We start from the raw sequence: 16,093 nt of genomic DNA, 5'->3' as shown, positions 1-16,093 counted from the left end.
TTTGTATGCATAAAGGCAAAGTACAGACATTAACATGCTGTTGGATGTACGTAAGTTTGTAAGAGTTTTGTATGTATACGAAATCGCGCAAACACATTTGGCTTACGCATTTTCATGTAACGTTTCCTCCTTCCCCTAGCGTTTATGTTTCGTTTCGTCATATAATAACCTCATCAAAAAAAGGGAGACCAGGAAAAGAAATTACAAATGCGAATGGAAGCAGATAAACCCTTTTCGCCAATCTTTTTATATATATCAAATTAACAAAGCTCCTGTCCCCAGAACCTCCCTTTTCTTCAAAAATGTATTTTGTTTCATATAAATGAAGTGCAAACCAGTATGTATATAAATGTACGTAATATATCATCATATGTATTATGCGAGTATGAAGGCAGTACGCATGTAGGGACACGGACTGCCTGCACATGCATGTACTTCAGCAATAGCAGAAAAATATTTCTGTTTAAATTCACATACATGTAAAAAAAGGAAAAAAGAACATATTTCTTATTTAAAAATTCACAAAATATTTAATATATATTTTTTTTTTCCTTTTCCCCCTTTTGACATATACCTCAAAATTAACCAGTTTTATACATCCCACCACCACCGTATATGTTTTTTTAAGTGTAATTTCAATTAAAATGCCTAGGACGTGCAAAAATGGGCAGGATTGTAGAAAATATAAATCATATGAAAATGTTGAAGATAAAAACATTTCCATTTTCCAACCAATACTGTTAGTTGGTATGATTTTTATGTTTTATATTTTTTACTTTCGTATATTTAAAAGAAGATATGATGTGAATAATGAAAATAATCGAAGGAAATTAAATAATAAAAATATTAGCAGCAAACCCATTATTTCCCTATGCCTGAACGATATAGTATTAAAGATTATTGGTAACAAGGTACACATAGTTGAAAGCTCCATAGAACCATTTATTAAATTGTGCGCAATTTCAGAACTCTTTGTAATTGCTCAAATTTTAAATGATGTACAGGAAAAAAACATAATTGATCTTTTTAAAAGATTGGGCTTGTTTGATAAAGGATTCAAAGAACATCGTCTAATGTTTTGTACAACGTCAAATGGAAGAGCATCGATGATACGTCAGCTATGCCCACTTACTCATGTCGATAATGATGAAACTGTAATAAAAACGTTAACGGGAAAAATTCCAAATGTAGTTCAAATATATGGAAATCTAAATACCACTGATCATTCTAATTTTTTTACTTCCCTACAAGCCTTTACCCAGGTTATATGTGCCGTTGCATCCGTCGAAGGTATAAATTAGCCTAAATTATTTGTATCAATCTCATTCAATTGTAATTTGTTCGGAAGTATTTATAAAAATGTGCCCTATCTTTTATTTGATAATTTTTAATTATTAATCATGTGCACATGCGAAAATGTATAAACACAGTGTATAGTGCATCCTGCTTTGCTTTTCAAGAAGACATTTTTTTTTTTTTTTTTTTTTTTTTTTTTTTACAACGTTTTATATATAAATTCACAAAAACTCTAAACCAATGGATGCACTTTTATGTACATTCTTTGACTTCTTTTTTTTTTTTTTTTAAGTTGTCATTTCTACCGTAAATTATATGTTTTTGTATTTTAACTCTTGCTTTTATAAAAAAAAGAAAACATTAATATAATGTAAGAAATACATATGGATTATTCATTAAATAAGACGAAGGAGGACCTATAACACTATATTTGAAAATAAAACATCGGAAGGAACTTTTAATTTTATCGTATTCATTTTTCATTCGCCATTATATATTAAATTTATACTGTTTGTTTTGTTTAACATATTTTATTTTTATTATTTTATTTTTATTTTTTTTTTTTTTACTTCCCTCCTTTATTTCGTTATTTTAAATACGATTTCTTTCTTTCCTCAACAATAATAAATGAAATAACTAATTACCCCTTATTTCTTACACACCGTATCATGAAAAAGTGCATTTAGCTGATGCAATTTTGTGATCTTCCGCAAGGAGTGAAATAGAAACGCTAACAATGTGCCGTGCTTGAATAAAACGCAAGTGCGCGAAGTTGTGATAAATTAACTCTAAAGAATATTGGAGAAGTAAATTATCAATTGCACAAATTATTGTTTCATAAACAACGTAATAAATACATACAACTTTTTTCGACAGGAATAATATCACACCATTTTTTCCCTACTGTTCTTTACCTTAATGAAGCATAAACATGAATAAACTAAAACCGATTTACAACATTCGTTATATTTACATTTGTTTTCATAAAAATGGGACAACTTCCAATATAGTGGGGAATTTTATTCACAACAATTAATATTTTTACTATTTCGTGGAGCTATTTTCACGAAAAAGACGCAATTCAATAGATTGATTTTTTAGTGTGGAATGTTCTATATTCACATTTGCAAAATTAGGAACAAATAAAAAATATACTGAAAAAAAAAAAAAAAATTCAAATAAACACACTTTTCATCGTTAAAAATTAGAGAAACGATAACGATGTATTGGATAAATTTTATGTACAAATATATATCATTTATAATATAAAAAATATATTTCACTTCTGACGTTAACTCGGCATAACATTTTACAAGTGAAATAGTTAACCTGTATAAATCACTGCAGAAGTGTAGGGAAATTTACAGGAATAAATATTCCATACAAAGTCTGAGTAGTTTAAGGATGTACAAAACGGGTAACCAAAACAAATGTCATTTATCAGACATGTACCCGGAAAAATCTAACGATCCCGCTTCCTGTATTTGTTCCCTGTCTAAAAAAAAATAAAAAAATAAAAATTAAGCAAAATGAAGCAAAAATTAGTAGAATAACAATACCATTTTGTGCACACATCATTTACTTATGCACTTTTTTGATATCATAAAAATATTTCTCCCTTTTGAAAAATTATTACTTATCATGGCTAATGTGTAGACTTTCTCATAATTTTCATCGAACTCATCAAAAGTAGCTTCATTAAACCTAGGTAGAAAAATAAAGAAATGCAATTTTTTTTGCAATAAAAGGGCCTTCTTTTTCTTACTAGAATGTCTATTTTAATAGGGGTTATAAATACTTTAAGTCATTTTTTTTTTTTTTTTTATTCTCTACATACCATTTTCCCAGAATAGCTTTTGAAACGATGACAAGCAGGAGTATCAGTACTATTCCTGCTCCAGCAAAATAAGCCGTGTCTGTAAAAAAAAATAACTTGGTAAAAATACATGTAGTAACGTAAATCACAGAAATTTAGACACTTATATATGCGCACATGTGTGTACTAGTGAGCAAATTATGTATGCGTCTATTTATTTTATTATTATTTTTTATTTTTTTTCCTTTTTTTCAATGTCATTGGAACATACTTGAAACTTTACTCTTCTGAAAGCATTTGTAATCCTTGTGGCCAAATTCTTCATTCATACAGTTATAATACTCATTTGAACTATAACTAAAATACTTTAAACAATAATTTGAAATTGAACAACACAGTTCTTTTCTCTCTACATCAGAACAATTACCAGAAGATATATTTTCCTTCATATAATCGCAAAACTTTGAAGAAACATCAACAATACATGGGTCCTTTTTGGATAAATTTATTATCTCCTGCCGCGTTTTTTCAGCATTTCTCTTTATATATTCATCCTTATCTAATTTATCATCTGTCGATTCATAATTTTTGGGTGCATAATTACTGTTTGGTATTTCCGACTCCATATCATTATTATCAAGCTGCTTTATCATTTTCGCTTCTTCGACTTCCTCTTCGAAATCTTCTTTATTATATGTTTCTGAATTCGAATTACTTTCAGAATTTCCATCTTCACCAGAAATATTATTCTTATTGAACTTATGCTGTTGAACCTCCTTTGACTCTTCCCTGACGCTATTAGATGAATCAGCCACTTCCTTCGTTGCAGAAACCTCAGTCTCCTTACTGTCATTCACTACTAAATTACCTTCTTTTCCTCCCTCAATAATTACAGCACTATTCGAAAATATATCTTTTGTCGTCCTATCATCCTTTTCGTCCACACCTTCCTTAATTACATGCGCAATTTTATTCTTTTCCCCTTCATCCACTCTTGCCTCCTCCGCTTTCCTTTTGTCCTCCTCAGCCTTCCTTTTAGCTTCCTCAGCTTTTCTTACTTCCTCCGCTTTCCTAACCTCCTCAGCCTTCCTAACCTCCTCCGCTTTCCTAACCTCCTCCGCTTTCCTGGCCTCCTCAGCCTTCCTAGCCTCCTCAGCTTTCCTTTTGTCTTCTTCCGCTTTCCTAGCCTCCTCAGCTTTCCTTTTGTCTTCTTCCGCTTTCCTAGCCTCCTCAGCCTTCCTAACCTCCTCAGCCTTCCTAACCTCCTCAGCCTTCCTAACCTCCTCAGCCTTCCTAACCTCCTCAGCCTTCCTAACCTCCTCCGCTTTCCTAGCCTCCTCCGCTTTCCTGGCCTCCTCCGCTTTCCTGGCCTCCTCAGCCTTCCTAGCCTCCTCAGCTTTCCTTTTGTCTTCTTCCGCTTTCCTAGCCTCCTCAGCCTTCCTAACCTCTTCCGCTTTCCTAACCTCCTCAGCCTTCCTAACCTCCTCCGCTTTCCTAACCTCCTCAGCCTTCCTAGCCTCCTCAGCCTTCCTAGCCTCCTCAGCCTTCCTAGCCTCCTCAGCTTTCCTAGCCTCCTCCGCTTTCCTAGCCTCCTCCGCTTTTTTCTTAGCCTCTTCCGCTTTCCTAGCCTCCTCCGCTTTTTTCTTAGCCTCTTCCGCTTTTTTCTTAGCCTCTTCCGCTTTCCTAGCCTCCTCCGCTTTTTTCTTAGCCTCTTCCGCTTTCCTAGCCTCCTCCGCTTTTTTCTTAGCCTCCTCCGCTTTCCTAGCCTCCTCCGCTTTTTTCTTAGCCTCTTCCGCTTTCCTAGCCTCCTCCGCTTTTTTCTTAGCCTCTTCCGCTTTTCTTACTTCCTCAGCTTTTTTCTTAGCTTCTTCCGCTTTTTTCTTAGCTGCCTCAGCCTTCTTAACCTCCTCCGCTTTTTTCTTATCCTCCTCTGCCTTTTTCTTAGCCTCCTCCGCTTTTCTTACTTCCTCAGCTTTTTTCTTAGCCGCCTCAGCTTTTTTCTTAGCTTCCTCAGTTTTTTTCTTAGCCGCCTCAGCTTTTTTCTTAGCCGCCTCAGCTTTTTTCTTAGCCGCCTCAGCTTTTTTCTTAGCCGCCTCAGCCTTCTTCTTAGCCTCCTCCGCTTTTTTCTTAGCCGCCTCAGCCTTCTTCTTAGCCTCCTCCGCTTTTTTCTTAGCCTCCTCAGCCTTCCTAGCCTCCTCAGCTTTTTTCTTAGCCTCCTCAACCTTCCTAACCTCCTCAGCCTTCCTAGCCTCCTCAGCCTTCCTAACCTCCTCCGCTTTCCTAACCTCCTCAGCCTTCCTAGCCTCCTCAGCCTTCCTAACCTCCTCAGCCTTCCTAGCCTCCTCAGCTTTTTTCTTAGCCTCCTCAACCTTCCTAACCTCCTCAGCCTTCCTAGCCTCCTCAGCCTTCCTAACCTCCTCCGCTTTCCTAACCTCCTCAGCCTTCCTAGCCTCCTCAGCCTTCCTAACCTCCTCAGCCTTCCTAACCTCCTCAGCCTTCCTAACCTCCTCCGCTTTCCTAGCCTCCTCCGCTTTCCTGGCCTCCTCCGCTTTCCTGGCCTCCTCAGCCTTCCTAGCCTCCTCAGCTTTCCTTTTGTCTTCTTCCGCTTTCCTAGCCTCCTCAGCCTTCCTAACCTCCTCCGCTTTCCTAACCTCCTCCGCTTTCCTAACCTCCTCCGCTTTTTTCTTAGCCTCTTCCGCTTTCCTAGCCTCCTCCGCTTTTTTCTTAGCCTCTTCCGCTTTTTTCTTAGCCTCTTCCGTCGCCTCTGTTGCACGACTGTCCTTCTTAGCAGTGAAATCAAAATCTGACGGATTTAGCCCCCTGTCTTGCCCCACCTGCGCCCTAGCCTCAGCTCTCCCATAATGGTTCCCCTCTTTATCTAGATCAATTATATCTCTACGCTCAACCAATTCTTCCACAGGTTCTATGTTAAAGTTCTGATAAAAATCAATGTAATTTGTTGTGAGAGATGTGAATGAAAAATGGTTCTCTTTGTGGATGACGCAAGTTGGTTTTTGAAGTATATGATAGCATTCCCCAGTAACCCTAAACATATTATAATCATTAACCGGCTCTTTTCCAATCCAAACACCCCAATATTTTTTTCTATCACTATTATATAAATCTTTTGGAGAGTTAATAAACAAATATTCTAAGCAGCCTCCGAAATTTTGAATACCGACGTAATTATCCTCTCCAATGAGACTTCTGCATTTTCCTGTTCGTTCATCGTAGATCCCAAAACTTTTGGAATTGAGAGGAAATCTAGGTGGACATTTTTCTTCATAATCAGGCCTAATAAATGAAGTAACATATGTCCAATCCTTTGAATCTAAGGTTTTCCTAATCTTCTGGCAGTTCGGTCTACTTAAGTCACTTGTTTCCTTCCTGCAGTTACTGTTCCTTTCCTGTTCATGTGTACCAAGTATAACACATTCATTTGTTGCGTGATTATAATAAGCCGGTAAATTTCGGAAGCATTTATTTCTGTATGTTCCTTCCATACAAGGTCCTAAACAATAAGAGTATATAGAGCAATCGAGCAAGTTGTTTATTAACCCTGGGTTTTTCATTGGCAGCGTTATGTTATTCGTACGCTTTTCACCTCTTCCTACATTTCTTGAATTAATTGAAATTGTCGAACCTAATCGACCACCGAAACCATAAAGGCCATAATACTTAAGTGTACGATTTCTGTAATCCAATTCCTTCATGGATAATGGAGATGGAAACACCCTAGACTTGCACATATCATAATTGTAATCATTCATTCTTTGAAGCAACCTCTCTTCCTGTTTATCTATTGGACAAGATGCTGGAAAACCATGATGCATAGCTATTCCACTTTTATCATATGGAAGTTCGACAACATTGATGCTTATTCTTCCCAAATAACCAGTATGTATTTCATTTAAAGATTCGTAATTAAAATTACTATCTTCATTCTTATTTTCAGGTCTTTCGACAATGATAGCTTTCCCATAGTTCGGGCAACTTCCTTGTGCCCTTCCTGGAATTGAATGATTTGGACACACGTCATTATAATTATCAATTAATAAGGACTGAGCGGTACCAGCCGTTTTATTCGATAAAATATCGTACTTCAAATTACCCTCTCCGAATTCTCCGTCCTTTTTCCAATTGATAAAAATATGATTTTTCGGAATATCAAATCTTTCCATAAATTTAGATTGAGGGTTTTTAGACAATTTGGAACTCATATTTCCTTCATTCTGGGAAACTGAGCCGTTATTTATTCTACGGGAGTTCCAATGAGAAATGTTGTATCTTCCCCATCCACGAGCACCTAGATTGTGCAAATAACTTTTGGATGGCTGATTTAGTTCAAGCATTTGGCTTATAGGTTCATCCTTTCTTCTAAAAATAGAATCGTTCCTATTTGAATGAGTTGATTCGTGCCTCATTTGCACGGGGAGCATGTAGTTAAGATTTTCCTTGCTTAATCCCATGTGCTCATTTATTTCTGTTTTTCTATTCTTTTGCAAATTTTGGTATGTTTCTGTCTCTTTTATTTCTTTATCTTCGCTCCCTGCTTCTTCCCTCTTTCCATCTACTTCGCTCAAATCTATTCTTTCTTCCCTACCTTCCCATGCCGTCTCTCCCAAATTACTTACTCCATTCTCCTGATCATGCATCTCCTCCACCTGTGGATATGTCACACTTTGCGCAAAATCAAAAGAATTCGCCGTCAAATTCGTAAAGGAATAGTGCTTTTCCTTCTTCAAGACACAATTTGGTTTCTCCCTCAAAATGGAACACATTCCAATATCATTCATGGAACTTAATTTTTCCGAACTACCTTCTAAAAACCAAACCCCCCATAAGAAATTATTTCTGCCATTTCCCCTATCCCCCTCAGGATGATTGAATAGTCCTTCAATACAATTTTTGAAAGTTGACTTATAATTCCCACGATTATTCTTCACAGCAGATTTACATTCACCAGTTCTATGATTGTAGTAGCCAAATACTGTATCATTTAATGGAAATCTTGGAGGGCATTTTGTTTCATAATCTGGACGCAAAAATGATGATGCATACGTCCATTCTTTCCCTGCTTCCTTCTTCATTGGCACAAAGCATCTTTCAAAACCATATGAATTCTGAGACAGGCAATTTCTTCTTCTACTTGCTTCATGTGTACCGAGGATAACACACTCCTTCGTTCTGTGGTTGAAAACGACAGGTAAACTGCGAAAACATTCATTATTAAAATCTTTGCCAAAACATGGACCCATACAGTAGGAATAAATAGAACAGTCGGACAAATTTCTTATTAAACCTGAGAACCCCATTTTTCTAGTCACATGACTTTCTGACGGATTATAATCATGTAGAGGGTAATCTATATTGGATCCGAATCGACCTCCTAATCCGTGCCATCCAAAGTGTAAATAATTATTCCTCAAGGTACGCTTTTTATTTCTATCAGTTAATTCCATACGATTGTAAATTCGTTCAAAACACATATCATATACATGTTCCTTCCTTATGAGCGAACTATGATTTTCGTCCAAAGGGCAACGCTTGAAGAGACCTTGGTACATGGCCATCCCACTTTTCTCCACTGGAATTTCTATTGAAAGATTTAATTTCTTGTTCAACAAACCGAAACTCATTTCGTCCAAAAATTCCTCATTATACTCATCTACGTTCAGATCCATTACGAATGTTTTCCCATAATCGGGACAACTACCCTTGTACATTTCTTGGGCTCCATTGTCTGGGCAGGTTCCCGTCATACTCTCTGTGCTCAGCTCAAAGTCTGTATTCTCCCCATCATCTAGAATGAGGGGGGGGAGGGGAGGAGTTATTTTCCGCAAATATTAGTGAAACGAGCAATTCGCATGCAACACGGAAAGAACTTCATAGTGCTATAGAAATATGTAGGGACATATATTATAACATGCTTAGCAACACAAAATTGGCATGCACACATTCCTCATGAGAATAGAATCAGCCCTCTCCACTTTTTTCTACTTACCTATATCATATTTATAGTCCCCTTCCCCTAACCTACCGTTTGTAGACCACTTTATATTTATGTGATTCTTCGCTATGTCAAATCTGTCCATAAACGCCTCCTGAGGATTTGCGATACGCTTTGCCTTACAAATACAATAGAATGCCACAAGGGCTAAAAAACTATACAGCGTCATCTTAGTCACTCTTTACAGGGTGTAAAAATATATATATATATATATACGTATACGTACTTGTATTATACAGAACAAATAATCATATTATAATCTTCCATTAGAGAATCAGGCTAAATACATTTCATGGTAAATGAGCACCAATTATAATCAGTAAGAAAAATTTTTAAAATGTGAAGAATCTCTACACAAATTACTCTAACCGTTCCTTCCTTCTTTCTTAAAGACAGTTCAAATAAACGCATTTAAAATTTTGATAAATAGATCCATTCAGGAAAAAAAAAAAAAAAAAAGAAAAGAAAAAATAGCTAGCTGTGCATTAGTAGCTAACGGAAAAAAAAAAATTCGTTAAAAAAAAATTTAGGAAAATTCTGAATTCCCAGGAGAATTTATTTACAACGTAAAATTTCGAACCAAGAAAAATTCACCCAGCTGCCCATGCAAACTTTCAAGCATACCTACGTGTGTATTGTGAATATATACACATGGGGGTACACTCTTGTAATGCAAAGAATAGAAACATTCTGTTCTACATGGTATGTTGAAGCATCTAAATGTTCCTTTAAAAAATTAGGCACGCGCACAAGCGAGCAACATACATTCGCGTGAGTCATCAGTACAGAAAAAAAGTCAAGTAACCATTTGAGGGGGAGTAAAGTTTGAAAACAATTTTTAAGCAAACAAGAAAAAAAAATAATATAGCAAAATAGTAGAATGGTAAAGTAGTGAAATAAAAAATTAACCAATAAGATGTAGACACACACACACAAACAGATCGTATAATTGCGAGCGGTTTCTTAACCTTGCTTTATATTTTTTATAAAATAAAATAAACCTCCAACACAATTAAAAAAAACCTTTAAGCTAATTGTTCCGCGCGAAACAGCTACATGATCTGCCTTTATTTTGAGTTGATTTCTTCTTAAAAGAAGCTTTAATGATCCTAAAAATGAAGATGATAACCTTTCCTGTAGAATACATGCAAATTTATTTTTTATCTGTCTCAACATTTAAGCATGTTGCGCCACACGTGTTTTTTGTTCTAAAGTTCTGATTTTTGTAAAAAAAACACTCACGCACTATTCATATAAAGAACGCAAAAAAAAAAAAAAATAAAGAAAATAAATAAATAAAATTCATTATAAAAAAAAAAAAAAAAAAGAACCAAAACGGCATCATTATATTCTTACATTTTTTATTCGACCCCGTAACGCCAACTTGTAAAAATTTCGTATCAGTTGCATACATAAATGTGTGCAACATGTATTCGTGAACATGTGCACATGCACACTAGAAATACGCGAAAACTAGGGTATTACTTCTTATTACATCAGTTTTACAAAATGACAATTCCACTTATAACGCCTTCTTGCAGTATTTGTGGAAAAACCCTAACGCTAAATGCGCATGCAGAGCCTTTTCACATTTATGGGCTTGCTAATATGCATGCAAAAAGACGCCTGCTTTTTTTTTTTTCTTCACGAGGTGACTCGAAGTATTGAGGAGCAGAGCTCTTTCCTAAAAAAAATAAAATAAAGAATATAATGTTGTACTTATATTTACACCGATAGTTACGTTTTATGCAATTGATGGGTGCTACATATTAATGCGTCCGCACACCAGTATACGACAGCTTCCTTGCATTACCCCAACATGGTCTTGATTTTTCTCCATTTGTCATCGGTAGCATCATTTACTGCGCACATCTGCTGCAAAACCTTAACGGTTTTATTCTTGTCTAAATATTCTAAGGGCACAATTTCAACCCCTACAATTTCAGCATTGTTGCTATTGCTGTTGTCATTACTTTTTTTATATATAAATATTCCATCTGATATAAAAAACTGTTTCTTTTCCTTCTCGTCAAATTCGACAGTAATTACTCCATTTCTTAATAAAGTAACAAGTGGGCTGTGATTATTTGTTATGGTGAAATATCCTTCAATTCCTGCAAAAAAAAAAAAAAAAAAAAGTAAAATAAAAATAATAAAATAAATAACCCCACTTAAGCGTGCTAATTGTTGATTCTCCTTTTCTAAAAATTTCGCTGTCCTATTTTGTGAACCTGGAAAAGAAGCCCTTTTAATTACTTGATTTCTGAATATAGATTCGCTAGAAGAAGATATGGTTAGGTACAAGTTGCTGCTTTTTGCTGTGCTGAAAAATATCCTCCGTGTTCTGTTCAACATTTTTATTTACTTAAGCGATCAGGTATGTGAAAATTTCGTGTTCTTCCTTAATCTGGTTTGTCTTTCCTTATACGTTATTTTCCCCCAATAACTTTTTCCTTTTTTGGTGCCACTTTTTTTTTTTTTTTTTTTTTTTTTTTTTTTTTTTTTGCTAATCTTTGCTCTCCCAGTCTATATTTTATTTTAACTGCATTTTACATAAGGATTATTTATCTTACATAATACCGCGGGCAATTGGGAGCATTATAAATGTTCTCAAACGGTATAGAAATCAGCCTGGTTATTTATTGTCCCCCCTCTGGTGGAATTATTTGTAACAATAAAAAGTGGATTATATATTCCTGTGTAAGGGGATTAAATATACTGCCCCAATTTTTACTATGCTAAATGGAGTTGTTTATATACACAAAAATTCTTCCTTTTCCCATGGCTGCATATTTTCTCGAGTACATTCTGTAATGAAAGGGAAATACTTTTGCGTTATCTTGCTTCCCTATTTAATTACTGCCTCGTTGACATTTTAAATATTTCAAAATGTTCCTCCCAGCAGAATAAAAAAGAATTTTCAAGAAAACAAAAAATAAAATCCTCTGAAAAAGTTCTGTTGATGTGATTTTCCCTTCATAACATCAAAATGTGGCGTTTTTTTTTTTCCCCCCTGTTCGTTTTTTTTCGCACGAATGATCTCATACAAAATGGCCATTTAAATTACACAATTAGGAGCACGCAAAAAGATGTAAAATTATAAGTACGTTCGAGCAGAAATTGCCATGTTAATATAATCCCATAAAATGCAAGCGCGTGTACGTGTATGTAACAAATACATACTTTCTTTTTATTCCTGGAGGGAACAAAAAAATGAGGTGTATCATCATAGCAGTGCTACGTGAATCACGGTCGAAAATAACTATATATAAAAACGGACCTTCCAGTTTTTCTGGCTCAATTAAATTTAAAAAACGTAAACGTGCACTAGAACTATAACAAAATTGGTTTCCGAGGAATAAATGCGCTTGCAATAGGTGGGTATACATTTATACATATAGGAGCATTTAATTTACACCTCTCGCGCAACCGTAAAATGAACATTTTTTAAAAAAGAAAAAAAAAAAAAAAGAGAGGTACAGTTATTGCATTTTCTGATATTTTGGCATTTGTTTGTTTCCACGAAAATATACATAAATATGTATTCACATAAATATACATGCTTACGCACGTGTAGAAGAATTACACACGCGCCTTCACCTGCCTTTTCCCCTTTTTCCAACTGAATCTCATGTACCTGTTTCAGAGCCGCGTTACTCCACTGTCGAATATTTCCATGCAGTGAGAGGAACAACGCAACATTTCAAACTTCTTACGCGTGTAAAAAGTGCAACTTAAAAGTAAATTTCCACAAACGGCTATTTGTTTTTGCCTAATTGTGTAACACTAAAACTACAGAAAAATCAATCACCCCATAGATCTAAGCAAATAGGTTCAACACGCAGAGGCTTAAGGGAAAAAAGAAAAAAAACTGATTCCCCCAAAACACGCACTAAAAATATAACCCTCTGTGATGTACGATGATATAAAGAAAAAAAAAAGTGAAAATCGGAAAAAAAAAAAAAAAAAAGGCGATAAGGAAAAAAATAGCCCTCTCAACGAAAATGAAAGCGAAAACGCTAAAAAGGATATAAAAAAGAACGGGGGGGATGTAACAAACATTATGGAATACGAAAGCGCAAAATTCAATAAAAACTGTGATGACTACACAAACCAGCAGAAGTGTGCATCGCATAAGGGTACCCCCAAGGCAGGCGTCCGCGAGGGTACAAATGATGATCAAAACATGTATTACATCTTTGAGGAGTTAATATTTAATGAAGACATGAAAAAAAAAGTACGCCATTATACATGGTTCTATTACTTTGAAAATCTGGTGTTAAAATTGGACAACTGTGTAACTCAAATATTGAATTACTCCTACTACATACTTAACAACATGGCCATCCCCTCAAACAGTAGTGCCATAAATAAAAAGCGTAACATACTTCTGGTACAGTCAACTCTCACAGTCAAACTGGTAAATAGAAGGAATAGGAAAAAAAAATTCACCTCCAGTTTTAACAACAATGCTTTCAAACGCATAGAACAAATAGTTATGCATAAAGAAGAAATAAGCACAAATAGCAAAACAGATAAAAACGAACTGAAAATTCTAAACTATTTAAAAAATCAAAACATAAAAAGTATGATTTATATTAACGACATTTTTGAGCCACAATTTTTTTCTATTCTATTTTTAGTTCACACAAAAGAGGAAAAAGATATTGCCAATTTTATTAGCAAACAAAGTGATATAACAGAATATTCCCCCAATAAAAATGTTCAAAAATTAGATTGTAATGAGTATGGGATACTGAGAGGGTATGATATTATCCTCCTAAGGTATTCTTACGAAATTATTCATTTTTACAAAAATAGTAAAGCGACAGCAAGTTACAATAATCATATATGCAACCAGATCAACGAGCATGGAAAAATTACAAAAAAAAATAATCACAAGAGCCAAAAAAAGGAAGAAAATTATCATGCAAATGAGCAGGCGCCAAGAGTACCTAATAACAGCAACCTCAATAAAGACATAATAGAAAAAAACAAATATCACACCATGCTCACGTGGAGGAACTACTTAAACGACTCCAATGAATTAAAACAATGTGTTGTCCTCGATGCACTAAATATATGTTCTGGAATGGATGGATATATTGATGGGGAAAATTTTAATTTTGACGTTATGGTAAATGACGCCTACTCCTATTTGGTGAAATACAAAACCAAGTTGTCCATCTTCCGGTTGATATACGCAGTTACGTCCCTACTGAAGAGCCAAATGCGACCAATTGTATTAAGAAAAATATATATAATAATAAAATAATAAATAAACAATCCAATAGAGGCACACATTTTACGTGCCTCCACACGCATACACTCATGAGCTAGTACCTGCATATATGAGAATACACAAGTTTGTTGAGAGTTACCACCCAAATTAGTCATTCTTCCACTCCACATGTCAACGCGCACACATCGAACGAACATATTTTTCATCCTTCTAACAAAAAGCACATCCCTAACCCTCCGCAACTCAGATATATATTCCCCACTGGTGGTACCATGACATACCTCTTTGCGAAAAGAATATTATCGAATCGGGAGATTTCCACTTATTCATATTTAAGGTAACACTTACCTACACATGTATGTACCTACATTTCTAACCCCCCCCATCCATTTTATACCTTCAAATGTTGGATATCCCTTAAAGGAATATATACCCGTTCAAAATAATCCCCTTTTTCCTCCACTTCCTTTTTTTCCTCAGGAATTAGAAAAAGATGGATTCCTTAAAATTGGAAGTAAAAACAAAGATTCTTCTGTGCTAACAATGGATGAAAAGGGTAACTGCACTGATTGAGTAAAAAAAAAAAAAGGTGTAACCCACCCTCCCCCTATTATGTTTGTCTTTTTGTTATAAGAAATTATGTGCGTTTCCGCCTTCTTTTGTACTTTCCCCATATTCCTTCTTTCTACTTGTTCTACATCGCAGATACAGATTTGTTTGTCGAGTTGGCCATAGAGGAAAATGCAATCCTCTGCACGAATAATAACGATATCATAAAATACTACATTGACGTACGAACGCGGGAGGGAACAAATTTACTGCATTTTCACGTGAAGTGTAGCTATGGTGGCACAATTTATGTGAACCTTTTCTTTTCTCCCCGTAACACTAATTAATATACACCTTTCTATATACACCACATTTGCACTCTACATGTATCTTTTTACAGATTTGTGAAAATGCGAAAGTCTCCAAGTTCATTGCAAAGGGAACCTTCTTTATGCTGGCCAACTTTCTTTAATGAAGAAGACCGGAAATATTTTCCCTGTTACACTTTTAAGATAAAAAGGAGCTATCACTAACGCCATTTTTCTTTTTTTACAAATTATAAGAAGAATGGAATGAAATGATATGAAACAGAATGATACGCACATAAGTACTCAAAGTAGAGTAAACAATAATCCCCTTTTCCTTACACCGGAATGTTTTTTCAAAAATTATCCAGTACTGTTTATTATTTTGAAGCTCTTGCTTTTTTTTTTTTTTTTTTTTTCTTTTTTTTTTTTATTGTAAAGAATAAGTACACGTTCTTGTTTCACCTTTTTCTAACGAATTAACCACTTTGTTTTAATTATTAAAGATTTTTTTTTTTTTCTATACACTCTTTAAATGCTGGTTTTCACCTTTTAAAAAATTCTCAATATGCACCTCATTTTTTTTTTTTTTTAACCTTATCATATTTTTTATGTTCTCCATTTTCTTCCTATTTTTCCCACTTTTCCGCATAAACCCCGCACTATGTTATTTAAACATATTCTGGGTACTTGCCAATTTTTCCGTAAAAGAGTTTGTTTAATTTTGTTGTACTGCACGTCTGCAAAGGAGGTTAAAATAAGCGCGTCAATTGCTTATTAAAAAAGGGGGGAAACAGTACGCAGGAAGCATAAAATATTTTTCTTGTATTGCAACATTTCATTCCAAACCAACTCATTTAAGGCCTACACAACTT

The 16,093-nt window shown here is 34.9% G+C and overlaps 4 protein-coding genes across 4 annotated transcripts; 2 read left to right on the top strand and 2 right to left on the bottom strand.

Annotated features, from left to right (window-relative positions):
• Positions 1 to 644: 644 nt before the first annotated feature.
• Positions 645 to 1,301, top strand: PKNH_0945800 (peroxisome assembly protein 22, putative; the record flags this gene model as incomplete). Its single annotated transcript, XM_002259442.1, has 1 exon — positions 645 to 1,301. One exon carries the CDS (start codon positions 645 to 647, stop codon positions 1,299 to 1,301), a length of 657 nt encoding a protein of 218 aa, XP_002259478.1.
• Positions 1,302 to 2,729: 1,428 nt separating this feature from the next.
• PKNH_0945700 (membrane associated erythrocyte binding-like protein, putative) lies at positions 2,730 to 9,291 on the bottom strand (the record flags this gene model as incomplete). Its single annotated transcript, XM_002259441.1, has 5 exons — positions 2,730 to 2,791; positions 2,933 to 3,000; positions 3,134 to 3,212; positions 3,384 to 8,915; positions 9,117 to 9,291. 5 exons carry the CDS (start codon positions 9,289 to 9,291, stop codon positions 2,730 to 2,732), a joined length of 5,916 nt encoding a protein of 1,971 aa, XP_002259477.1.
• Positions 9,292 to 10,766: 1,475 nt separating this feature from the next.
• On the bottom strand, positions 10,767 to 11,477 carry PKNH_0945600 (uncharacterized protein; the record flags this gene model as incomplete). Its single annotated transcript, XM_002259440.1, has 3 exons — positions 10,767 to 10,806; positions 10,936 to 11,236; positions 11,354 to 11,477. The coding sequence occupies 3 exons, from the start codon at positions 11,475 to 11,477 to the stop codon at positions 10,767 to 10,769; spliced, it is 465 nt and encodes a 154-aa protein (XP_002259476.1).
• A 1,558-nt stretch (positions 11,478 to 13,035) lies between these two features.
• Positions 13,036 to 15,385, top strand: PKNH_0945500 (conserved Plasmodium protein, unknown function; the record flags this gene model as incomplete). The annotated part of the gene is made up of 5 exons (XM_002259439.1): positions 13,036 to 14,364; positions 14,612 to 14,701; positions 14,845 to 14,920; positions 15,070 to 15,155; positions 15,314 to 15,385. The coding sequence occupies 5 exons, from the start codon at positions 13,036 to 13,038 to the stop codon at positions 15,383 to 15,385; spliced, it is 1,653 nt and encodes a 550-aa protein (XP_002259475.1).
• Positions 15,386 to 16,093: the final 708 nt, after the last annotated feature.

Source organism: Plasmodium knowlesi (genome assembly GCF_000006355.2).
Source record: "Plasmodium knowlesi strain H genome assembly, chromosome: 9".
NCBI lineage: Eukaryota > Apicomplexa > Aconoidasida > Haemosporida > Plasmodiidae > Plasmodium > Plasmodium knowlesi.
Note: the sequence above shows the minus strand (reverse complement) of the source record. Positions and strands in the feature narration are given on the sequence as shown.